The following is a 25,031-nucleotide window of genomic DNA, read 5'->3' as shown; positions in this document are numbered from 1 at the left end:
AGGTCAAGTAATCGGCGACATAAGATATCAAAAGGGCCCTCGCGTCCCTCTCGAACTCGCGATACATTTCCACCGCCCGCAATCCATTCTTGACGTACCTTCCCCTTAGCGGTGCGTGGATCGTGATCGCCATCTACATAAAAGTAAGTTCCCTTAGCAACCAATCGTAGAAAAAGAATAAGCGAGGTAGAAAAGATAAAACGCGTAGAGAACGTCAAGCGTGTTACCGTGCATATACCTGTCAATTTCCATAGGAAAAAGTCATAACAGTTCTTTTCTTGTTAAGTTATCATCTAAGGATAGATGTTTCGTATTTTATAATCGTGGTACCTTTGCAACTTCGTCTATCCTTCAATCTAACGCAAACTGCGCTTCACAAGGTTATCCTTGTCTCGTCATTTCATCGTCCTTTGGAATTCGCACCTTTCTGCGCTCCATTCATTCTATCACTTCTATTATGCTTCGTTTCAACTTTTGCCTTATTTCATGTTGAGCGCGGCGAGACGGAGTGTTGAGCTTTAAACGGATACTCTTTTAGTCTAGCGAAACGAGTCTAGACTAGATTGAATAAACGACTCTCGGTCCAACGCGGAAGAAAAAACACGGCTCTGATACCATTCTGTCACGACCGAACTTCCTAAGGATAGGAAGCACGGGAAAATCGTGACTAGTGGGGGAACTAAGAAGCGGGGAAGAAGGGGGAATAATCAATTCCAGGCAATACGGCTTAACAATTCAAGAGGGAATTCCATTTAAGTCGTTCAACGTTTCAAAACCCAAGTCTCATAATGAAAGATAACAGAGTGCGACCATAAAGGAAGTAACAGAGTTCAACAGTTCAAAGAAAATAACAGAAATTCTGAAAACATTGAGTAGCGGAAGCAAATTTTGAGAGTGTAGCTACTACTACGTATGAAGACATAATAGTAACCGGAACAGTGATTTGATACGTTCTTGGATCATCGCTCAACATCCTCCGCCTCCCGACCTCGCTCAACCTGCACATAGGGAAAACATATGCAGGGGCTGAGTACTTAGTGCACCCAGTGAACTCATGCCCAAAAAACATTCACCGTTAAGATATGTCAAGCCATCGTCGAGTGAATCCCGGGTTTTACTTTAAAAAGGCCGAGAGACACTAAAGTTCATTTCCTTAAAAAGTGTCCGCGCGGACTAACATCATCCTCCATCATATACCATATCTGAACCATCATGTGAAACGAGACTGTGGCCACAATCTCGATCACTGGACCGGCCGACCTAGGGGACGGCTCACGATCCCCATCAGTGCACTAGTCTAAGTAGGGCGTAGACCCTAGTTAGACCCGAATTCGTTAACCATCAAAGTCTAGTAGAGTTTTATTCTAGTAAACAATCAGATAGGCAGTTTCAAAACATAAACACGGCATGACATACTTAGAGAAACATCCTTATAACATCGTAAGCATATTGATTCAAAATAAACGTTAAAGAATAAAGCCCACCTCAAAAGCTTAGGATTTCCGTAAAATTCCTCGTTCCGACTTTTAGCGTGCGTGCGAACCACCTTTTCGGAAAACACATAAAATTCATATCAAACCTCTGTAACGACGATAATTAGAATGCATGCACTCTAATTAAAATCTTTTAATTCTCTTTCTCGATTTTCGCGCATTTTCAGTTATTCGGCGGCCGCCCAAGGCGTCGCGTGCGACGCCGGTCGGCCGCTTACGCTCGTTCTTTCCTCCGTTGGCTCCTCGTATTTTCCATAACGTCGAAAATAATTTCTATAAATTATTTACGCGCATACTTAAATTTCCGTAATTATTTACCGTTGAAAAAGTATTAATTCATACTTAGGTAAATTATTCGTTCCTTAAAAAAACAAAACTCCCTGGAATTAATTAAATAATTTCCCCCGATTAAAATTTTAATTATCGGCCCAAGCGAATTAATTCCTTAGCCATTTTAATCCTCCAAGAATTAATTAGGAAGTCCATCAATTTAATTAGACTTCTATTTTTTTTAAAACCCAACAACAATTAAACTATTCCAAGGCCCAAATAAAAACACATGGCCCAAACCACTTATCTCCCTCTCTAACATCTCTCTCTCTCTCTCCTCCATTCTTTCTCTCTCCCCGTCTCCTCCCTCTCGGCCGGCTGCACTCACCGCAGAGCCGCCGCCGCACATCGTCGGGAGAGCTGCTGCCCGTCGGAAGACACTGCTGCCGCCGGGAGCTGCTGCCCGTCGGAAGACACTGCTGCCGCCGGGAGCTGCTGCCGTTGCCGAGGGCGCTGCTGCCGTCGCTGCCATTTGGTCGTCGCCGTCGCAGACTGCAGGGGAGGAGCCGCTGCTGTCTCGCCGGGGAGCTGCTGCCACGGGAAGGGTCGCACGACGCTGTTGCCGCGGGGGAAATCTCCTGTCGTCGGAAGCCGTCGCCCGCCCCGGATCGTCGAGCACGGCTGTCCGCCGCTGCCCGTCGCCGGCGGCGGTTTTTCCTCCACCGAAACCATTCCGAACCCGCCCGGAAACACTCCGCAAAGGCTCGCAACACGTGATATTAACATAAAGCTAAGTTCTTTCTAAGTTCCGGTTACGCGCGGCGATCGTTTGGAAGATTCTAAGTTGGTTTCTATTTAGTTTGGTTACGGAAGAAGATCAAGGCTAAAATGTGAGTGGAATAAGTTGGTGGAATGTGGAGGCCTGCTTACCATTTATAGTAAAAGTGAAATAGGACTATTATTGTGGGACCTATCGAAATGTCAAAATATGACTCTTATTGTGGGACAGAGGGAGTATTCTATAAGTGCATCCGCTGTAATTATCTAGTCATAAGTAAACTGTAATTAGGTCAAATGTCTAGATATATACCCAAAACTTTTTTCATTGAATAAAACAGAGCGAACCATATGTGTGTGATCCGTTGCTAACTTTTCTTAAATTGCTAACTTGCTAACTCATCAACGTAGTGTGTTAAAAATGTGAACACGATGATAATGAAATGTCAACATAAATTTAAGTTGATATTTTAATACATTGTGTTGACATTAATATTTAAATGTCAACACAGTTTATTAAAATGTAAACACAAATATGTGTTGACATTTTTAATAGACTACGTTAATGAGTAAGCAAGTTATCAATTTAGGAAAAGTTAGCATTATAACAAACCCCAAGAACCATATAATATAAAGTTGTAACAAAAAATCACATAGAAGGATGACATTCAAAATCACATCATATATTATTCCATGGACAAAACTGTTGTTTTCTTTTATTTTAACCTATAGGTTGTTGTCCACCTTCAACAACTACATACTAATCCCCACCAAATAACAACATTCTTCTACACCAAACATATTCATTGCAAGGCAATGAAAAGAGAGAAAAAAAAGAAACTAAAGAAAAACACACACCACACACACTCCTCCAATCCAGAAATTTGGTCGCCCAAATGCGAATTAATGTGTGAGGATGAGAGATCAAAAAAGGGTTTGATCAAAATTCAAAACTCCATCTCCCCTTTGCAAATCCACACACACATCCATCTTGAAATGAGATGATTTCTACCTCCGGCCCCAGCTGAGCCCCTCATGATCCTGATTGTGCATCGGTGAGTCCCAGTCGAGGCCCCGAACGGGGGCACCGATGCAGGTGTAGAAGCTCCCGTTGGCCGGAGGGGCTGCGGCAGCGTAGCAGGAGTTGGAGAGCATGTAGTAGTCGCAGTGCGGCGGCGGCGGAGTGGTTGGGAACATTCTAGAAGGTGCTTGATGAAACCCTCCGCTAAATCATTCACCAAAAAATCATCAATCCCTAACCTAATTGCCCTGGAAACGGCGTCGTATTGTGAGACGTGATCAAAATCAAATTCATAACCGTTTTGTTACCTCGAGACGTAATTTAAGTGAGGCGGAGCAACATCGTTACTGAACACTAGCTGACGAGCCTTGTTCAGGGTTTCTGTCTCCCTTTCTGAAACATCAAACAAAAAAAAACAATAAAATTCCAAAATTATTCCTAGACAGAATAGAGTAGGATTGACGGAGAGTTCTATAAAAAACATACCTTGGCGGTGGCGATTCATGTGTCCCCCAAGGGCTTGAGATTTGCAGAATTTGAGGGAACAAAACCTGCACTCATACACCTTCCCACCTTCATCTTTTTCCTCCTCGACGCCGCTTTTCTTTTTCCCTGCAATTTTACTAATTTAACCATATTTCATGCCCAAACCCTAATTTCCTCTTTTAGGGTTTCTTTTTCTTCTCAAACCCCCACAAAACTAATTGAACCACCAAGATTCAATTTGAAGCTCAAGTGATTTGGAAAGCATAAAATAATCAATCTGAGAAACAAAATTCTTAATGTACCTGCAGATGAAGAGGTGTCGCCTAAGGTCTGTTTGGTATAATCTTCAGGTAGATTATTGAGGTCTAATGAATTCGCTTCTGATCTCCTGAAAACAAAGCCAAGACAAAATTAATGAAATGAGTATTAATTGAAGATGAATGAAGAAGCAGGGGGTGATTAAAAGGGGGGTTACATGGAAGCGAAAGAATTGATTTAATTTTATGAAAAAAGAGGGGATGAATTTGATAATTGAGATGGAAGAGAAGTAGATAGAGGTTTGAGGGCTAGTTGAGTGATGGTGAAGAAAGTGGGCTTGAATGTTTGCTATCACTTTCCGCAGAAATAGAAATGAAATCTCGTGACTATAAAAAGGAGAGAGTGAGGGCATTTGTTTTGTGTTGAGAGAAAATGAGAGGGACGTTGCCTTATTTCATTGGCTCAGCTAGGTTTCTTGCCCTAGATGACATACTAGGCTGCATGCACAATGACAAACAACAATAAACGAACAAAAATGTATATCCAAGTTCTTTACTTTTGTAGTATTTATTAATTGTATTCACACCGGTAGAATATGACTATCATTGTAGGAGTACTAATTATCAATGAATATGCGAATTTGTCTCATGAAATCCGAATTCAGAATGTACTAACTACTATCTCTTTGAGTTATAGAACCTGAAAGTATTATGCATCTTGTATCCGGAAATTGAAGTGCAGAAATGGACATCGTCTCCGGACGAATCGGGTAAATCTTTCTTGCTTCAATGGAGTTTTTTGTGGTGTGGGGATGAAGATGGGCATGGAACAAGACACCATAAAGAGCTGTGGAGACAATTGAAGAGAATGTTGTGGAGGCACACTCCAATTTGTGCTAAATGGTGGTGGAGGTGATTATGCTTCATAATTAGGCCATGTGGTTTTATGCTACCTTTGTAAATATATTGAATTGTTCTATTCAAGGTTGTAATATATGCAAAACTAAATTCTAATCCCAAACAGTGGAACCAACAAACAGTTTATTAGTAGATCATTTTACTTCATTTTTAAAAGAATGAAGTAAAACGATCTTAAATTAACTCTGCATAGAATGAACTAAAATGGACTAAAAATGTTCTAAAATGAACTAAAACAAACTAAAATGAATAATTTTGATGGTTCAACGCTAAACATTAGTTCGGCAATAATTATAAACACAATATAAAATCTTATATGTACTCATTTATTCACGGAAGAACACCATATCACTACAAAACTTAGTGGTATTCCCTCTGTTCCATAGTAATGGAGGCGTTTCTTTTCGGCACGGAGATTAAGAAAATTTGTGTTAGGTGAGTTAAATAAAGGGAGAATAAAGTGGAAAATGAAAAAAGATTGAGAGATGAAGAGAGAAAAAAGTAAGAGAGAGTAAAGTAAGTGTGGAAAAATGTATTGACTTTTACTAAAAAAAGAGAAATGCCTCTATTACTCTGGAACGTACTAAAATAACAAAATGACTCTATTACTATGGAACGGGGGGAGTAGTATTTTTTAAAGATATAAAAATAGAGATGCAAGTAAAGTTGGAAAATTTTGAAAATAATACTCCCTCTGTCCCCAAAGAGGGTGAACAATGGGTTCAGCAAGGATTTTAATAAATAAGGAGAAAAGTAAGAGAGAGTAAGAGGGAAAGGGTAGTGGAAATAATGTTAGTAGAGAGTGAGGTCCACATTATTGTAATGATATAAGTTGTTAATGGTAATTGTATAATTTGTAAATAAAACGATGTGTAGGGTAATATGTTGTTTGAATTTTCCAAAATTAGAAATTTCGTTCTTTTCAGGGATGGAGGAAAAGGAAATAGTTCATACTTTTTGGGGACGTAGGGAGTAACAAAATAAACGCATTTAAATTGAAGATAAATCATCTTAAATAGGTAGTTATTGCAAAATTAGTACTCTCTTCATCCCTGAAAATTGTCACTTATTTCCATTTTCGTTTATCCCTAAAATTTGTCACATTTCACTTTTACTATTTTTAATACCAGATTTCATATTCCACTAACTCATTTTCACTCACATTTTATTATAAAACTAATATATAAAAGTATTAGTCACCTACTCGTGGAATAAATTGTTTTTAACTTAAATGGAGTAATTGCTTGAAGCAAAAGTCGCAGTGTTTACGACATAATCCTGTTGGTAACTTGGCATGGCTACTTCAATACTCTCCCTCATCCTTCCTTCTCCATCCCCTTCTACTGCTACTAATCATCTTCTCCCTTTCTCTTCTGATTTCAAGGTTACTTCTCTATCACACTACCCACGCACTCTCAAAGCAACCAATTCACTCTCTATGCAATTTTACCTCGCTTTATTTGAATTGTAATACGATCCTTCAATTCACAGGGCAAGCCAACAACTCTGAGGGAGAATCCATCCCCATTTCCTTCCATAAATCTCTATTTGTAGCCTCGGAAGTCTCTTCTCGTTCAGAATTCTGCTGGAAATGCTCGATTTCCCCTCGATAATCCCGGAAGAAGGCGAAAAGAAAGGGTCCGCCGGGCAGGGGGGCAGCTGCGGCTTCGGAATGAGGGGTCAGAAATCGAGGAGGGGATTTCAGGGCGGCCAGATGCCCCTCTATCGAAGAATCCCCAAATTGAGGGGAATTGCTGGAGGTACTATAATATTTCTTTCAAATTGTTGAATCAATTTGCCTAATTATGTTTTTATTTGGGTAAATAGTGTTGGTGATTATCTTCTCATAGGATTATGAAAGGTGGTTGTGAGTTTGGTTGATTTGAATTTCTGAAGTCTAATGGATTGTGTATATGCTATCTAGTTACTGATATCGAGTAGAGTGGATTCATTCTTGTTATTTAATTTCAGGTCATTCAATGTAGTTTGTTCCTCTAGTACAGTCTTATTAGATTAAGTTCTAGATCATAAGCCTTGTGTTGTGTGTGTGCTTTGTTGAGTGGAAAGTTTAGAGTATTGAGGTAAAATGTGAAGAGGGCTTCCTTTTCGTTCGAGTTCTTCATAGCAGCAGTAAAGTTATACTATTAGGATATCATGCTTGCCAAATATTTTCATATTAATTACTTGGTCTATTTGAGAATATATGTAGAAGGGTATAAGATATTTCTATATGTAATTATGTATTGGTTGGTTAGCTTGATTGATCACCTTGTGTGTGACTTTTTTGTTTTAAGATGTGTTTCAGTTTTTACAAATAGTAGCCTGTGAGTGCACGCACAGATGCGAGTTGCAGGTGTATGCAGTCAGGATATGCTTGTCAACGATTGTCTCTGTGGCTGTATTTTGTTTCAAATGATGTTTGGGAACAAGTAATCGTAATCTTTAGTACCTTGGGGAAGTTGGTTGCTTTATTTGAATTAAGTTCAGTTGGTACCTCATAAGTCATAACTAATTTTTTTGCATCATCTGTTTGCAATGTTTGAAGCTTCTTATCTGATGATCATAGCATTGCGATACCAGTTTTGTGATGTAAACCTCCTCGTTGATTATTCTGTAAACTTTCCTGCCTGAAGCATCATCTGAGATGTTCAAATGAGCACATTATATACTTAAGTTATGCGGATACTAATGTGGCTTGCTTTCGTATATCCTGGCATAGTGCTGGACTACCAATGTATGTACCTGTGAACTTGAAAGATATTGCAGATGCTGAATTTGAAGAAGGAGAAGAAGTTTCGTTGGAGTCCTTGTCTCCTTGAAGGGAAAGAAGACTTCCTCTCAATGTAACGAACAATTGAATGCTAAAATGTTAGTCATCTTTTACTTGAAAAAAGATTATATTTATCAGTCTTTTGAAATTGTATAAAAGCAGCAAGGATTAATTTCATATCTCTCATGATTACTGGAACCACTCTACTGAGATTATATATGAATGGTTGGTTTTGTAAAGAAAGAAACTTCCACGGTCCCTCATATATATAAATCTACATATTAGATGATTTATAAAACCTTGAAAAATCAGTTGGACTTCCATCATCTCTACAATACATTCAACTAAGAACTCAGTTGTTTGAACCTTCAGAAATCTCTGGACTTCCATGTTAGCTTCTCATATAACTCTTTTATCAGATCTTAGGAGAGGGACTTGAGTGTGAAGCTCGACTTCAAGGCCCGAGCTTTCTCAGCATCAGCAAAAGAGAAGATTGAGGCAGCTGGTTGCTCACTACCTGTGCTTCCAGGGCGAAAGAAATGGGTGAAGCCATCTGTATCGAAGAACCTTGCCCGTGCTGAAGAGTACTTCGCCAAGAAACGTGCTTCAACTGACTGGACCGACTCACCTTCTGCTTGAGCCTCAATTTTCTGAGGTAGTATAAGATATGTAAAGCAAGTATTCATTGTTGTATGTTCAAAATTTTATCTTTTGTAGGTTTTTTACATTGAAACCATATTGAGTACTATTTGTTGAATATGTCAAATTGTATCAAATGGTTCATACGGCTGGTGTTGAATTAAGTTTCCACTTAATTCATTTTGTTTGGGCCCAAATCATGTCAACCCAAGCAAAAATAAAAGGCTTAATCATTACTTAGATCGCGAATTTTGAACAAATTTTAGTCAGGCTCATTAATTTTGAAATCGATACATTAAATCATAAAGGTTCAATTTTTCTGCATTATCACATTTATATAAAATTTGTCTTTTGATGATGTTCAAAATGAAGTGCTGCATTAAAATAATTGTTTTTTCTTTTTTTTTATTTTAATGAATTAATGTCAATTTGAACGTCACAAAAAGATACATTTTGTATATAAATGAAATAATTAAAAAAATTAATATTCAGATTTCAAATTTGATGACTAGAATTTAACAAAGTTTCATTATTTAAAAATAAATTGGCTATGTTTATATGAAAGAAAGATTTTTGTGAGTTTAATCGACAACTACGACATTGTATTAAAAAATGGCGCCGTCACAAGAGAAAATATTCAGTGGTCATGACATACTAAGGTGGCAATGTGATTTGGTATGTCCAACCATTACATTTTTAACAAGTGGAAATAAATAGGGGGCCATTTACAACTAGATATATAAATTATGGAAACATAATTAATTCTCCAAATAAAAAAGTATTATAGTCAAATATGGAAACTATACTAAAATGTTGGCAATCACATATATACATAATATATATCGTGGATTAAAAAATTTATAGTATCCTTCTACCCATTTAAAATTTGATGGAATTTCTTTTTTTTCTTAACTTATATAAAAATCTAATCATAACTTAAGTTTTGTTAAATTTAATTATATTTTACATATGAATGATTGTATAGTGTAATTCTTATTTTATAATAAAATATAAATTGCAGTATATAATCATCATATATAAAATTTAATTTAAATTTAACAAAACACTTTCATCCATAATGCACTACGTATATAATTAGACAAAACTCTTAGAGCACCCGCAACGCTGTGTCGTTGCGGTGCCTAGGCCGTTCCGGAGGAACGGTTCCGCGGCGGCACGCGTTGCAGCCGCCGTGTCGTCGCCAAACCGTGCCCATGCCGTGCCGGGTGTCGTTACCGCGGCCCGCGGCATGACACGTTCCGCCACGCTCCGAGGCGACGTGGCGGCCTCCCATTCGACGCGTGACGCCCACTCGCTGCTCCGCGAGTGGGTTTCGTCACGTGACGCAATAATTCATTTTTTTAAAAAAAATTCGAATTTAATTAAAATTTTTTTTTTGCAACGGTATTGTTACCGTTTTTTTAGCCGTTTTGTAATTTTTTTTATTTTTTTTATAATTTATTTACTCTATAAATACTCCTATTTCATATAAAAGAACAGTTATCTATTCGTGAAAGGACACGCAACTCTAGCGCCCACACCCAACTCCAACAGGATCTAATTGAGCACATTTGGGCAAACTTTGGCGGATGAAATTATTAAAATTGTGTAATTTTATTTTTTTAGGATTTTAATTGTGTGCTTTTTATTTTTTTTAAGTTTAAGTTGTAACTTTGTTTTAATGTTGTGTGTTTTTTAATAAAGTGTGTTTGTTTTTTATTAAAGTGTGTTTTTTAATTGAATTGAGTTGGAAATAAAAATAAAAAATGAAATTAAATGAATAGTAATTTAAGGAACGATTAAGGAACGGAGGGTTGCAGGTTCCGTTCCTTAGTTAAGGAATGGAGTAAAAAAGTACAGTGGGGCCCGCAAATAGTAGTTTAAGGAACGGTATAGGAACATCGTTGTGGATGGCCTTACGCACATTATGCACTACGTATATAAAATACTTAATTCAGAAAAAAAGAAGCAATTACATCAAATTTGGAATGGGGTAGAATTATATGATCATTTTTTCTTATTATTCACGATTATTTATATGCATATATATAATGTATATGTGATTGCTAGTATTTTGGTATAATTTCTAACTTTCTATAGTTGACATAATGCTTTTTTTATGGAGAATTAAATATGTTTCCATAATTTATATATCTAGTTGGAAATAATCCTATTCATTTCCACTTGTTCAAAATGTAACAAGAAGAGATACCAAATCATATTGGCACCTTGGTATGTCATGACCACTGAATATTTTCTTGCCGGTCTCGTACGATTGAGATATGAAAGTTGATTATTGATTCAACGTGATTAGTGGAATGCAATAAATAGGTCTATTAATGTATGAAGATTCAACACTAAAATGATTACTTCATGTCCTGGGCCGTGTTGATTTTCTTGTTTATTACTGTACGAAGTAGTGTTAGGTCCATAGGGAGGGCAAGTTGATAGTTTCTCTAGCATACATCATCCATTTTCAATTTTATACAGTTTTCATGTATTAATATAATAATAATATGGGGAAAATATTTTTGATGTATTTTATAATTCTTAATCAATTTCAGTTTTCATCATAAAATATTCTTTCTATCCGCAAAATATAATAAGTTTTGCTATTTGTGACAATTATAAATAAAAGGCGCATTTATGTCTTTCTATCTTTAAAGTGGAATACATAAATTAATACTAGTATATTAAAATGGTACTCTATTCTATCAATTTTTCACTCATTTTTTTATTATAAAATTAAATAATTTCTTTAAATTTGCATCGAGTCAAAATATATTTGTTATTCACGAAACAGAGAGAATCATTTTTCTTTCATAAATCAATATTATCACTAAATTTGGAAAGTTATATTATCATAAATCAATATTATCACCAAATGTGGAAAGTTATATTATCCCTAAAACTTTCTCCGTATATGTTTATGAGTAGTGAGATGCAAATTGGGTGAATCAACCAAATTTCATATTTCATATTTTATTTCCATCACCCACATGAAATCGATAATAATGAACTAAAGGAGCAACTAATGTGGAAGGAGGCTAGGAGCTGGTGGCAAGATTACTAAAAAAATCTTTACTTGGAGGGGAACTTTTTGACGGTTCTTAGAGTGTTCACAATAGGGAGGTTGCGGCAGCCGCGGCGGCGCGCTAAAGCTGAAGAAGAGGGAGCCGCGGTGGGGTGGACGGCAGGGAGCCGCATTTGCGGCGAGGAAGGGGCGGTGGGGTATGGCCCGCGGCGCCGCCGGTGAGTTTTTTTGTTTGTTAATTTAATTCTATAAATACAACTTATTCCTCTCATTTTTTTCACACCATTCCAATCTCCACTCTAATATTTTACTCTACTCCACTTTCATAAAATAGATGACGACGAGTATCAACGCGTTTGGATGAGCCGTTTGACGCGGTGGTTGAATAGGTGGAGCGAGAAGTTGAGGAGGAAGCGGAGCGGGAGGCGGCGGCAGCGGTCCCTCGTCCGATCCATCATCGGCGGCCAATCAAACGTGACCATGCCGGGGCTAACCTGCGACTGATGGATGACTACTTCGGCGAAAACCCCCCGTTATCCACCAGAGCTTTTCCATCAACGTTTCAGAATGTCGCAACGACTCTTCCTCCATATATCGACTTCATTGGCGGGGCGGTACATGTGCTTCACCCTCCCACCTAACGGACGGATCGGACTGTCGACGTTGCAAAAGTGCACCGCTGTAATTAGGCAGCTTGCCTATGCCGGACCGGTTGACAAGTTCGACGAATACCTACATATGGGTGAGACGACTAGCCTAGAGGTTTTGAGGCAGTTTTGTTGGGGCATCAAGGCCATCGACTGCCAGAAACTGCTAGATATGCAAGGGAGGGTGCACGGTTTTCCAGGGATGATGGCAGCATAAATTGCATGCACTGGGAATGGAGGAACTACCTGGTGGCTTGGAAAGGGCAGTTCACGACTGGATTCAAAAGCAAACACCGGTCGATGATCCTGGAAGATGTTGCTGACTACCGGTTGCGGATCTTGCATGTTTGGTGTTGCAGGGTCGAACAACGACATCAACGTTCTCCGTCGTCGTATCTCTTCAATGAGGAGTGCCGGGGTGAGGGTCTGGAGGTCAGATTCGAGGCCAATGGCACGCAATACTATAGGGCCTACTATTTGGCAGATGGGATATACCCTCGTTGGCCCGTATTTGTCAAGACAATTCGGCATCCAGTTGGTCCAAAGAAATCCTATTTCGCGCAACGTCAAAAGGGTGCTAGGAAGTATGTTGAGCGAGCTTTTGGTGTGCTCCAAGCGCGATGGGGCATTATACGGTGCCCGACACGAGTTTGGCATGAAAATGATGTCGCTGATATCATATATGCATGTATCATTGAAAGCAGTTGATTTTGGTCTCGAGTGTTCTCAAGTTTTGCACATAGATTGAAACATATAAGGTTCGCGCACTTGATCAAGACAAACAAGCAATGGATCAAGAGGAGTGCTGACAAGTCGTTGTTTGTGCAACATGAGAGACTCGAGCTTTCAAAGACCTTAACCCACAATACTATTAACTAGTAAAGGGAAGTAAGGGTCGAATCCCACAAAGACAGAGGCGTGTCGAGTTGTGTTTGAGACATTTGAGAGGTTTTGGCTGCTGCCACGTTTTAAAGTGGGTTAAGTTTTGACTCTAGAAACTGGACTGTTCAAGACACAAAATTAAACTGATCAACTGACTAGGCAGGGTTAAAGCAACACATAACAAACTGTTCAACTCAACTCAACACGTAATCGGGACCACTGAAAAGAAACTACGCACTACCAAAAAGCTGCTACGACGAATAGTTGGCAGAGACGGTTACTCTAAATAACTACGGCCTTCTTCTACGATCAACAAAAGTAAAATAGCTAAGCATCCATGGCAGATCCAAACATAGTATTTAACATCAAACAAGCTAGAAAACAAATTCAAGACAGATCTATACAATTCGAACGTACAGAAAACAGATCAACTTGAAACTGCTCAAACTCCATGCAACCGACATCTCTATCTCAGATCCAGGCGTAAACAAGCAAAAAAAGTGATTCAAACGTTACACTTAAACTTAGACTAGCAATCAGAGATCAACAGAATCAAACTCAGACGTAACAAGCTTCAACTTGAAAAACATTAGATCTGAAACAACTCCAAACAAAAACTTCATTTCATAAACGATCTTCGAAAATCTTAACTTAAACTACAGAATTCCAAACTCAGATTCAAGATCGAGCAACAAAATGGAAAGCAACAAGAGTTAACTATGAGAAAAACATCAAAACAACTACGATTCAGAATTATCCGGAAAAATGAAACTAAAAACAGAGTAGCAAGTGTTTCGACCCCTCGGGGCCTAAGAAAAACACAAACAGATGAATGATTCTTCGAAGATTCAGCTCCCTTCTTCCTAGATGAGAAAGAAGTGAGGGATGTGATGGCGGAACGTCGACTCCAGTGACTGCTAGCTTCCTTGCTCCATACCATCTACTGCCTGAGAATGTAGAGTGTTCAGTGATTCATGAGTCCTCCTCTTGCTTCATTTCCTCCCCTATTTATAGGACGGCTTGGACACCAATCCCTATGGCAAAGTCCTCCTGATTTGGCATTAATGCCCCTTGCCAAAAAGAGCATCTCTTCTTTCTCTCTCTTCTGACTCATCATCTCATGTCATCATTTGGTTAGCTCTTCTCGATCAGCTTGCTCAACTTTCCAGGCTTAGTTGCCCCGCTTGTCTCTAATCGATCAGTGTGCCTTCAATTCTGACCAGTTTCCGCTTTTTTTCTCCAAGTTGATCAAGTTGCTTCTACACTCAGCTGCTTCATCACTTTTCGATTCCTGCGTACTTAAACAACTATTTTTTCCAGCCTTAGTACCCCGATTAGTGTAATAACTACCAATAAACCATGCTTTCGAGAAGCTAATGTGTGATTTTGAGTTCAGATGCGTAGAAAATCAACCGGTCCAGGAAACATGTGCAGATCGACCGGGCAGACGCAAATCAAGAAGAATTTGAAGTGAAGTGCGCCAAGCTGCCGAACTGACCTAGGAGAATCATGAAGAAGGCAGCAGTAGCAATTGTGGGAGAAAAGAGTCGATTGTAATGATTCCTCTTCAAGGGCACAAATGTCAAATAAGAAAGAAGATGCCCTAGGGATTAGAGCCTCAAGCCACCCTATATAAAAGGATGGAATTGAAGAAGGAGGCAGCTCTGTTCTTAGCTCAAGTCTCCCGAGCTCATTTTCACTTTAAAATCTTAGTTCTTAGTCTGCGCATTTGGAGGGGAGTGAAATTCCGGTTGCTGGTGGTGTTTAGTTCGTGTTAAGTTGTGTCCCATCGCTCTTAGGAGCTAAGAAACCATTTCTATTTCCTGTTTTTCGTCTTACTTTCATGCTTTGAGACATTGTTGGTGTTTTGAATATGTTCTTAGTTGAATTCTGTAGTCGTTGGTTGATGTTTTTTGAAGTTTGACGTCAGATCTTGTTTTGAATCTGGTTTTACATCTGATGCTATGGATATATCAGTTGGTTTTCTAGTGGATCTTGTTTTATTGAGCCTAGTTTACTCTTTATTGGATGCGTTTAGCAATTGTTAGTTGAGAAGTGTTGAAATCTGTTGAATCCGAGTTTGATTTTATGGATCTGAGTTTGATGATGTTGGAGTTTGATTGATTCATGTCAGATTGGAGTTTAAGTTGGCAGATCTAGATTGTTTTGTTTTGAATAGGCATGGATATGGCTTGTTTCTGCTCATACGTCGTTTTCGCTTGGTCAGTGTGATGTTATGTTTTGTTCCGAAGCATGCTCTATTTCAATAGTGTTCGATGATTCTGTGTTGCTCTGTTTTTCGTCGTTCTCATGAAGAAGATGAAGTAGTGGGTTGTTAGGATCCAGATCTGCAGCATTGCTTTACGCTTTACGCTTTTTCACAGCTTTTCTGTCACTTAGGTTAGTTATGGAAATTGGTCCCCACTTGCTTTGCAACTGCTAAAACCTTTCCAAAATGTCCCAAACATATTTCTTAACACGTTCTTCCTCGTGGGATCGATCCTTACTTCCCTATACTAGCCAATAGTATTTGTGGGTTAAGGTTTGAACCAAATCTTTGATTACGCGTCCAACGACACGTGAATAGGTTAGGCAGTCTGCTTGATCAGTTTGATCCCATCAGTATGCTAGACCCATCTGCCGTTTACTTATCTTTATCTTTCGCTTCAGATATAAGTTGTCTTCCAAAAAACCATGAAATGATTAGAACTATATCGATTATTAAAATAAAGTAAGTAACTAAAATTCCAAGCAGAGTACTTCAGTGAAAAGGTCCCAAAATATAATTTCCCAATAAATAGTCTAATTTAAGTTGGACGCTATAACCATTACTAGGCATATTTAAGTTTACGTAGCATAAGATATTATTTATATTATCTATAAGTAATAGGAGTAAATAGTTTGATATATAAAATTAATAGTAGAATAAAACAGGATTAAATTATTTGAATTATTTAGTGTCAGACTGATTGATTGCTGTTTATGATTAATTAAAGGATTAATCTTAAAATGCTAAAAATGGAATTTTTTAATGTAAAAATACATAAAATTTGAGCACAAACAAAACTATTGATTTTTGTGTGAGTATTTTTAAAATTATCAACCTAATTGGTGGAGATAAAATAATCATCCAATTGTATTATTAGGATGTGGACCTGAATGACTATAAAACATTTGATTGAACCAAAAAAAAATACTAATTGTTTCATATGATCAATTACTATATCTATGGGTGTCGAAGCGAGTATCCGCGTGTATCCACACCCAATTTTGCGAGTATCCGAACAGGAAAATTCAAGTTTTGTGGTACCCGATACCCGACCCGCAGAGCAATATAGGTATGCCAAATACCCGCATCGGGTATCTAAACCCGCATATGCGGGTACCCGCACCCGCTGCATGTCCAGCTAAGTAATGAGAAACTACTGTTAGTTATATGGATTTTGGTCTGCTACCTTTTATCTATCATCGATGTGAGAATTGTTATTGCTAAAAGCTTCTCCTAATACTAATACAAATAGTATGAAATATTCTTATACAAGTGCTATAACCATATTCATCCCTTTACTGCTCAAGTTAATGTAAGATATTAACTGATTAATTGAAAGAAATAATTTCTCTAATACTTTTATCATTTGGCAGGTTTTTTATTCATAAGAGCTCAACTGACATGGTGATATAAATACTATGTAATGTATGTTCAGAATTGGTGTGGAGCAGCCGAGCAATTAACTATACAAATCAAACATTAACCAATATAGATGTAGGAGAATAAATAAAAATTACTTTTTAACATATCTTAATTATCACTTTGTGGGATCATCATATACTTAAACTCATTTTATTTTTCAAAATTTAAAAGTAATTAGAGAGGAGTATAGCATTAGAAATAAGAAAGGAGAGTTAAGCAAGTTGCTCTGGCTCTTTCTCATGCTTGGTTGTCCCACATCGAGAGTAGATATATGGTGATTTAAGTTTGTGTTGTATAAATAAAGGGTAAAATTTAAACTTAATTAAAGTTTGAATTAGATAATCGGTTGGGTAATCGGGTATACTTGTTCGGGTAACGGGTATATCTGATACCCGATAATCTCCTAGTTTGAATACCAGATCTCGACCTTCATTCTTGTTGGTACCGGGTGCCCGTTACTTGCTGAATATTGAGTCGGGTTTGGAAATACCCGTTACCCGTTTTGATACCCCTAAGTATATCACTTTTTTCTCGTTTAAGTACAAAACCAAAATATGATGACTAAGCAACTCTCTAAATTAGACCCCTAAACTCAACAAGTGCATGTATGTAGTAACTTTTAAATGACCCATCCAATTATTTTTATTTATGTGTTATCAATTGATTATTATCTTCCACCAAAAGGTGGTGTCTTTTGGTAGGTAAATTGCATTTGAATTCATTTGGTTATATCCATTAAACTCAAAATTGTGGTCCAAAGGGTATGTGTTTGGTACTCCTATATTGCAGCAACCTTTCAATTTCAGATTAAAACTTCATAAATGATCTGCTACTGCTTTTTACCATTTAATGTGGTTACACTCGCACATGCATCATTATTTATTTATTTATTTTATCATGAACATGATCTTAGCTAACAATCCTTGAAAACTGGACTTGATCAAATTTTTTGAGTGTGCATCATTTATTTGTTACATCTAAGTTTTTAGTACGTACTAGTATAATTCTTTTTTTACTTTATACATACTCTTTATTATCATTATATTACAATTTGAATTAACTTGTATACATCGCTTGCTTTGAGATTTAGATTAGACACTCTCTTAAGTGACAAAAGTGAGAAATAGCCTTTTGTATAATGAGGCAGTACACTATAATTTAATGTTAGAAACTAACAAGGTAGCTAGGAATGGTCTAATTGAGACGACAATTGAGATTAAATATGGTGGACAAGAGTTTGTTATGACATATAATAGTCTCAACAGCAAAGATATTTTCTTGAAATTAAGCATGTGGTGCCTAACTTTGACAGCCTCCCAACTGAAATCAATGCCTAATTACCAATTAAAAAATCTTAGTGGAACTTGCACACATTAGCCCAATATTTATTTCAAGAAAAGACAACGATGTAGATTTTGTATAAACCAACCAACTATATACTTGAAGGAAATAACACGTTTACTATTTGAGCTAAGTAGCAGGCAATGTGGCGTGTCATGTGTCCCATGATAATCGCTTACTGTAGTAATGCTTTATGATTAATTTAGTTTCAATAATAAAATCATTGTACTGAACTCACTATTTTTAAATGTTTGATGTGTATGTTCGATTGTATCCGCTGTTTATGAGGAGAAAATAGTGTCCACAACATAATAAAGTAGAACAGTCATGCCACAGCTATAAAATTTTTTAATGTTTGATGTGTATGTTCGATTGTATCTGCTGTTTATGAGGAGAAAATAGTGTCCACACCATAATAAAGTAGAACAGTCACGCCGCAGCTATAAAAAACTTGTCCGCCTTGTCATCAACGATCACAAAAATTTGTATGTCTAGTCATTAGCCAAAAAAACAAACTTGTCCAGCCACAATGACAATCACACAAACCACAAATCATATTATTTTATCAATTGTTGATATATTTTAATTCGGAGAGTGGATTTGAGAAAGAATTGAGATTTGAGATTGGAATGGAGTAAAAAATGAATTGGGAATAGGTATTTTATATATAAAAATTAAAGAAGTAAAAAAAATGTAATTGACCACCGCGGCTCACAATAGGCCGTCGCGCAACCGCCGCCCACTCGCCTGGCGCAGCCGGATACTCGGCTGTAGCACCACTGCCGCGACTCCCTATTGTGGACACTCTAAATGTAGTCTGCACTTTTTTTTTCATAATTTTAACACTATCTAAGTATTGACGAATTTATGTGTAGTCGGCCTCGGGATCGACCGATCCCATCGCCAACCCATGACTAGCCTTCATTTGGCTTCCAATTATATGGTAGCTTTGTCTATGCATTCAAAACACTATTTATAATTGTGAGATATTTTTCGGTAACGATATTAGTATTGCGGGAAATAGTTACGGCATGCATCAAAGGGGTAGCAAGAGACAGAGACACCTATGAGAGAGAAAATAATTAGATAAATAGTGATAAATACAATCATTTTTGTTAAAAGCAACCTCGGTGTCGAAAGAGTCGACCATAACACTATAACGACAATAATACCATATAAATTGATATTAATAACATTCTTTTATTGACAACTAAGTATTATATCACCAAATAAACTATATAAAATCATTTTTTCCAAAATGTGAACAAAACAAATAAACTAAGTTACTGTACTCAAAATGTATATTTTATATATTCCACCATTTAATCTGGATAAATGAATAAATAAAAATGCTTAATTGTGTGACACATGTTCTTGTAAAGTGCTCAAAACGCATCCCTATGATGTCACATGCCCTGGGATCGGAAGCTTTGCGCTGCGGATGTTCTTTATTGGATTTTGTATCACTTAAATCTATTTAATTGGATTCCACGTGTCGGGTGCTCGCTACGCATCCCTATGATGTCCCATGCCTCTAGACCGGACGCTCTGCGCTGCGGAAGCTCTTTATTGGATTATGTATCACTTAAGTCTGCTTAATATGATTCCACGTGTCGGGTGCTCGTAATGCATCATATGTTGTCCCATGCCCCTGGACCGGAAGCTCTGAGCTACGAATGTTCTTTATTGGATTCCGTACCACTTAAATCTGTTAAATTGAATTCCACATGTCGGATGCTCGCAAGTCGCAACACATCCCTATGATATCCCATGCCTCGGGACCCGAAGCTCTGCGCTCTTGATACTCTTTATTGGATTCCGTATCACTTATATCTGTTTAATTGGATCCTCTATTTTACATTCTATAAAGTAATCCACATCACACCATTAATTAAGAATATGTCAATTGAATTCCATATTACTCCATTATCCATTCATTCCTTCATTGAAAATATACTAATTTTGTTAAAATTAATAAATATAAATTAAATTCACTATATATAAAATTCAATTAAATAAATATGCAAATTAGATCAAAATGTTATTAAAAGATTAAATAGTGGATAAAAATAAGAAAAATCTCACTCCAAAAATAGAAAAGGATTAAATAGGCATGCTTGCAATTAATTAAAGATTATTAGTGATTTCGAGATTAGGTCACATATTCATTGCACGTGCTTACATAATTCCTGGTTTGGAAAAAATAGTAAACTCGGAAAATATAACAAGATGATTTCATACTATAGTACAATATATGATGCCCTATTCGAGTTGGTATATCCTAAGCAACATATTTTGCAATGTAAAAGAAGATAATTAGGTTAATTCGGCAAGTCCAATATATTGCGGATTTGAGATTTCAAAACTGGTTTATAAATCCAAATTATATTAATCCAAACAAAAGAATACAAAAATCTTTCTTAGGACAGCAAGCAATATTTAATTTAATTAAATTGGCGTTTAAATCTAGTAGATTTGGGCCCACGCGCAAATAATTAAATGACGATATTAATTTCCTTATATTTTAATATATTAATTAATTTAACTCGACTCACATGCTTTTGCAGTATAAAATCACATAAGACTTTTTTCACTCTTCTCTCCCTCTCATAGTCATCGCCATTTGCCATCTCTGTCTCCCTCTTTTACTTATTGCTCACTTTTATTATTATTTTATTTTTTTTGTTCCAATTTTTCGTTTCGGAACCACACCATTTTTGTACAGCCTTTGAGGTAAGATTCAACTCCGTTTGAGGTCTGATTTCTCGAGGGGGCATATATTTATATGTGGCTTTTAATTTGGGGAAATTACATTTTTTAGGGCTCTGAAACTCGATTCAGCCTTAACCTTTCTAGCTCTGGTTTTAAAGGCTATAAAACTATTAGTAGATCTGGTGGACTAGTTTTGCGAAAATTTTCGCCAGGAATCACTGAAAAAACTGTGTATTTTACCAACTGTTAGCTGATTTCCTCCTTTTACCGGCGTTGATAAATTAAATTGTTGAATAAAATTGTTAAGATATCTTTTCCGAAGGTTTCAATTTGACCTAGAGATCTGCATAATTCTTATCTCTTCTTCAAAACGTTTTTTTTAATAATTATTTTCAAAAAATTTGAACCGACTTAAGAATTTTCTGCCGACGTTGACCAGATTATCTCCAATAGCGAGCCAGTAATTCATATGTGGAAGAGTGTTAGGGTTTCGTGCCCCTAAATTTTTCTGTAATTCACAGATCTGCAGTTTTTCGACATGAAATTAATTTCCAGCTAACTCGATTCGACTTTTTCCTGATTAACAGGATTTGATTTACCGTCTAGAAAATGAATCGCTACGCAATCCACCAAAACAGCTTTGCTGCCTATGAAGAGGTGAGGGGCAGATCTGCAGAGATGAAGGAAACGGTCATCTGCCCTAAGCCGCGGCGGCTCGGCTTGCTCCAGACCACGCTTCATGACCCGAGACCTCTGAGATGGCACGCCAGGTAATTTTTTTATATATATTTTTTCTGTAATTAATCTTATTTTTGTTTTCTAATTTTCCTCTCTTTTTGTGTTATTCAACAGCCATCACCAGGAATTATTTGATTCCAAAGCCGGAAGCGAGCTTCTGGACATCATCCTAGCTAAGGTTCGCCTTTTCTGAATTTTCATTTAATTTTTCATCCAATTTCATGAAAATTTATAATTTTTGGATACATAATCTCTTATTGGTAAACAACAAAGCTATATGCATAATTCTGTGTTAGATTCCTTGTGTTCAAAGCGCATCTTGAACAAAAATGGTTTCTTTAATCTATGAACAAAGTATCTCTTCACATGATGATTGTGATCTAATTTGGGACCGAATTTGGTGCAGGGTGGTTGTGGTAGTGATCAAGCGGTCCCACCGGTAGCCTCGTCGTCGCCCCCATTTTTTTCAGGGTCGCCGCCGAGCAGAGTATCTAACCCGCTAATTCAAGACGCGCGGTTCGGGGCTGAGCGCTGCAGCCCTGTTTCCCCCTCCTCCACCCGCAAGGGGGGCTGTGTGCGGGTGAATTTTGGGAACAACCCGGCCGTGAGGGTGGAGGGGTTCGAGTGCCTGGACAGGGATAGGCGCAACTGCAGCATCCCTGCCCTAGCTTAAAGGTCCCAACATTTAGGAGAGTTTTGAACAAAACAAGCTAAGTTAAGTGGAGGATGATGGATCGATCATTCAATCATATTTAGCTAATATACACTAGTGTGAATATATGGAAGTTGTTTTGTGTAAGTTAAGTATTGAGCAGGAAATAATATTAGGGAAGTTGAGAGGTCCGTCACTTTTGATGCAAGTAGAGAGGGGAGAGAGGAAGTCTGTTTTGAGTTTGAGGTCATTTTTGAGATTTGAGTAGGGTCGAAACCTGTATAGAGTGATGATGTTTTGCACTGCAGTCGACAAATTGAGTTTGTAAATGATGAAATATTATAAAAAATTTAATGTTTCTTTAATCTCTCTCTCCGCTTGATATGATGATGCCTTGCGTGCGGAGCGTGGATAGCTCATTCATGAATCATGATGATAGTGGCCCGGGTCGGTCGGCCGGTCTGGGCCGGGCCGTCAATTCATTTCTAAAGGCTTGAAAAATGCTACACTACGTGTCATAGTTTTGGAATACTGAATTTAATTAATATTCAAGGTAGAATCAAAAATATTAGGGGGTGATATTCCTCATAACCCAAAATTTTTTAGTAAAAAAATCTCTTTTTTCCCAAATTTTATACTCATGTTATTGCATTATGTCAGTCCTCCGACGATGACGACCAATGGGCACAATGGTAAGCTAACATAGAGAATGTCTCCACGTTTCCGGCGACGATGGATCTTCCAGCCCTGCGACACCTCACCGATGGCACCCCAAAGATGTCTACACCCCCCACAGTCGTTAGATGAAATATAAATCACAACCGCTTCGACGCATGCGTTCCCGTATGCCTCCATGAACCTAGGATGGTCTTCGTAGTATCAGATTTTTGGAAACCACACTATAAAAAACTTATCTTTAATGATACAAAATTTAGGCGCAATCACTTGTGTTAAAATGTTTTTAAAAATAACAATTTAGGATGGTTTTTAAAATGTTTTTAGTTTCAATCAGGTATAATTAAAATCATCGCAATGTAATAATTAGAACACGAGGTAATTGAGACCAAATATTCGTTGTATTGAAAATTGTAAAATTATACAACGGATATTTAAAATAAAATACAAATAAAAACTCCGCCACCGTCTACTCGGTGTCGGAGTCGGCTTCCTCGTCTTCTTCTTCTTCTTCTCCTCCTCCTCCCTCGTTGCTGCCGGCCGCGGTTCCCCCAGGAGCATCATCAGCCAACCCTAGATGACGCTCAATCCGAGTGATGAGCTTCTGGTATATATTCTTGATGTACGGGTCATCGGTGGCTAGGTATTTGCTGCAGACGTCCTGCAGTTGTTGCATCAACTGCACATCGAGGTTTTCCCTCAAGACCTCATGGGGACTAGGAACCATGTGTTGTGGGATTGGGGCGGGCTGCGGGATGCGCGATCCAGACACTGCCGACGATAGGCGGGAGGCACATCGAGCCCTTCTGGCGCTGCGGATAGAGGCCTGTTGTCCCGGGGGCCGTCCTCGCCAAGTGTGTGTAGGGGCGGGCTCTTCGACTTGCTCGTCGTTCTGCTCGAACGAGTGCGAGCCGCTTCCGCTGCTGTAGTCCCCGGCAAGGTTGTGTCTTGTACGCTTCGGCCCGGGAGCTCCAGTGACCTCTTGCGCGCAGATTGCCTTGAATTTCAGACAACCCGCGAGGACTAGCTACTCCTCCCACATTGTGAACTTCGGCCAGCCCTCCGTGTTGTGTTGGCCCATCGACAGGGCCTTCACGTCTGCTTCGCTTCGGCCACTCTCAGCGTGGAGAAGGTTGTTCTGGTATATGCACGCGAACCGCTTGGTAGCCGATAGAATCCTAGACCGCCGACAGAATCCTAGACCACTTTTTGCGGATCTGTTCTGGGTCGCGCTCTCGGGCGCCGGCAGGTTTGAACTCGTCGTATGCCATCAGGACGCGCCGCCAAAAGCTCCCCTCGGTCTGATCGGTGCCCAATATGGGGTCCGATGTTATGGCATCCCACGCCCTCGCCACGGCAATGGACTCCGCTTTGGTGTAAAGCTTGCCCCGTTTGGAGCCCGAGTCACCGCCACTGCCCGAGCCGCCTCCGGCGCTGCTACCGCCACCGCCCCCGGCACTGCTTCAGGTCGGAACGGGCGTTTCCAGCCGGGCTTCAGCCGTATCCGGGACACCAAAACTGAGCAGCCCCATCATGGTATCCAGTGCGTCTTGATCTGCTTCGGTGTAAAGAGATTGGCTGGATAGGAAAGGGGACTCCGGACGCGGCTGGTTAAGCGCGTCGAGGTTGGGTCTGTAATCTCCAAACGCCGAGCGACTAAGATTCCGCTGAAAAGGTGGGGGCGTTGGAGAAGACCTCCACGACTGAGATGGAGGAAGGTTTGGACTCGATGCCCACGGCGGGGGAGATTGACCCCAAATCCACGGCTGGGACGGAGACTCGCCATATCCTCACGGCTGAGAAGGATAGCCGCCATATCCCGACGGCTGAGAAGGATAGCCGCCGTATCCCGACGGCTGTGAAGGATTGCCGCCATAGTCCGATTCCTGCGAGCCGGGTAATTCGTCGTCTCCACCGTGCATTTTTAGAGAGTGAAGTGTAGATAGTGAATGAAGGAAGAATGTGAAAATAGTGTAAAAATGGGTGGTGGAGGAGTGGTATTTATAGAGGTATTTAAAAAAAATAATT

General features: G+C 38.7%; 2 protein-coding genes and 1 long non-coding RNA gene across 5 annotated transcripts; 2 read left to right on the top strand and 1 right to left on the bottom strand.

Annotated features, from left to right (window-relative positions):
- Window positions 1-3,215: 3,215 nt before the first annotated feature.
- On the bottom strand, window positions 3,216-4,710 carry LOC121755004 (zinc finger protein JAGGED-like). The gene is made up of 5 exons (XM_042150288.1): window positions 4,523-4,710; window positions 4,350-4,435; window positions 4,048-4,173; window positions 3,870-3,954; window positions 3,216-3,765 (listed from the first exon to the last, which is right to left on the bottom strand). Coding segments are annotated over exons 1-5 (516 nt in total). The 5' UTR covers window positions 4,525-4,710; the 3' UTR covers window positions 3,216-3,548.
- Window positions 4,711-6,479: 1,769 nt separating this feature from the next.
- LOC121756442 lies at window positions 6,480-8,795 on the top strand. 2 transcript variants are annotated; one of them, XR_006040950.1, is made up of 3 exons: window positions 6,480-6,606; window positions 6,714-8,090; window positions 8,412-8,795. It is a non-coding gene; the product is annotated as an uncharacterized LOC121756442 (long non-coding RNA). The 2 variants fall into 2 exon arrangements; XR_006040949.1 differs by having other exon boundaries at window positions 6,490-6,982; window positions 7,942-8,090.
- Window positions 8,796-20,802: 12,007 nt separating this feature from the next.
- On the top strand, window positions 20,803-22,693 carry LOC121756060. Of its 2 annotated transcripts, none has more exons than XM_042151518.1 (4): window positions 20,803-20,959; window positions 21,526-21,708; window positions 21,791-21,854; window positions 22,083-22,693. In XM_042151518.1, the coding sequence occupies exons 2-4, from the start codon at window positions 21,548-21,550 to the stop codon at window positions 22,347-22,349; spliced, it is 492 nt and encodes a 163-aa protein (XP_042007452.1). In that variant the 5' UTR covers window positions 20,803-20,959; window positions 21,526-21,547; the 3' UTR covers window positions 22,350-22,693. The 2 variants fall into 2 exon arrangements, with proteins under 2 accessions (XP_042007452.1, XP_042007453.1); XM_042151519.1 differs by lacking the exon at window positions 20,803-20,959 and adding an exon at window positions 20,981-21,448.
- The last annotated feature ends 2,338 nt before the right edge of the window (window positions 22,694-25,031 follow it).

This window comes from Salvia splendens, chromosome 11, assembly GCF_004379255.2.
Source record: "Salvia splendens isolate huo1 chromosome 11, SspV2, whole genome shotgun sequence".
Lineage (NCBI taxonomy): Eukaryota > Viridiplantae > Streptophyta > Magnoliopsida > Lamiales > Lamiaceae > Salvia > Salvia splendens.
Note: the sequence above shows the minus strand (reverse complement) of the source record. Positions and strands in the feature narration are given on the sequence as shown.

Excerpts from the sequence above, each read along its gene's own strand:
- LOC121755004 (XM_042150288.1), bottom strand. Across the intron at positions 4,174-4,349 it reads CGACACCTCTTCATCTGCAG|GGAAAAAGAAAAGCGGCGTC; the intron begins GTACATTAAGAA and ends GTAAAATTGCAG. Across the intron at positions 3,955-4,047 it reads CATGAATCGCCACCGCCAAG|AAAGGGAGACAGAAACCCTG; the intron begins GTATGTTTTTTA and ends TTGATGTTTCAG.
- LOC121756060 (XM_042151518.1), top strand. The coding sequence starts at position 21,548 with ATGAATCGCTACGCAATCCACCAAAACAGCTTTGCTGCCTATGAAGAG. Across the intron at positions 21,709-21,790 it reads CCTCTGAGATGGCACGCCAG|CCATCACCAGGAATTATTTG; the intron begins GTAATTTTTTTA and ends GTTATTCAACAG. Across the intron at positions 21,855-22,082 it reads TGGACATCATCCTAGCTAAG|GGTGGTTGTGGTAGTGATCA; the intron begins GTTCGCCTTTTC and ends AATTTGGTGCAG.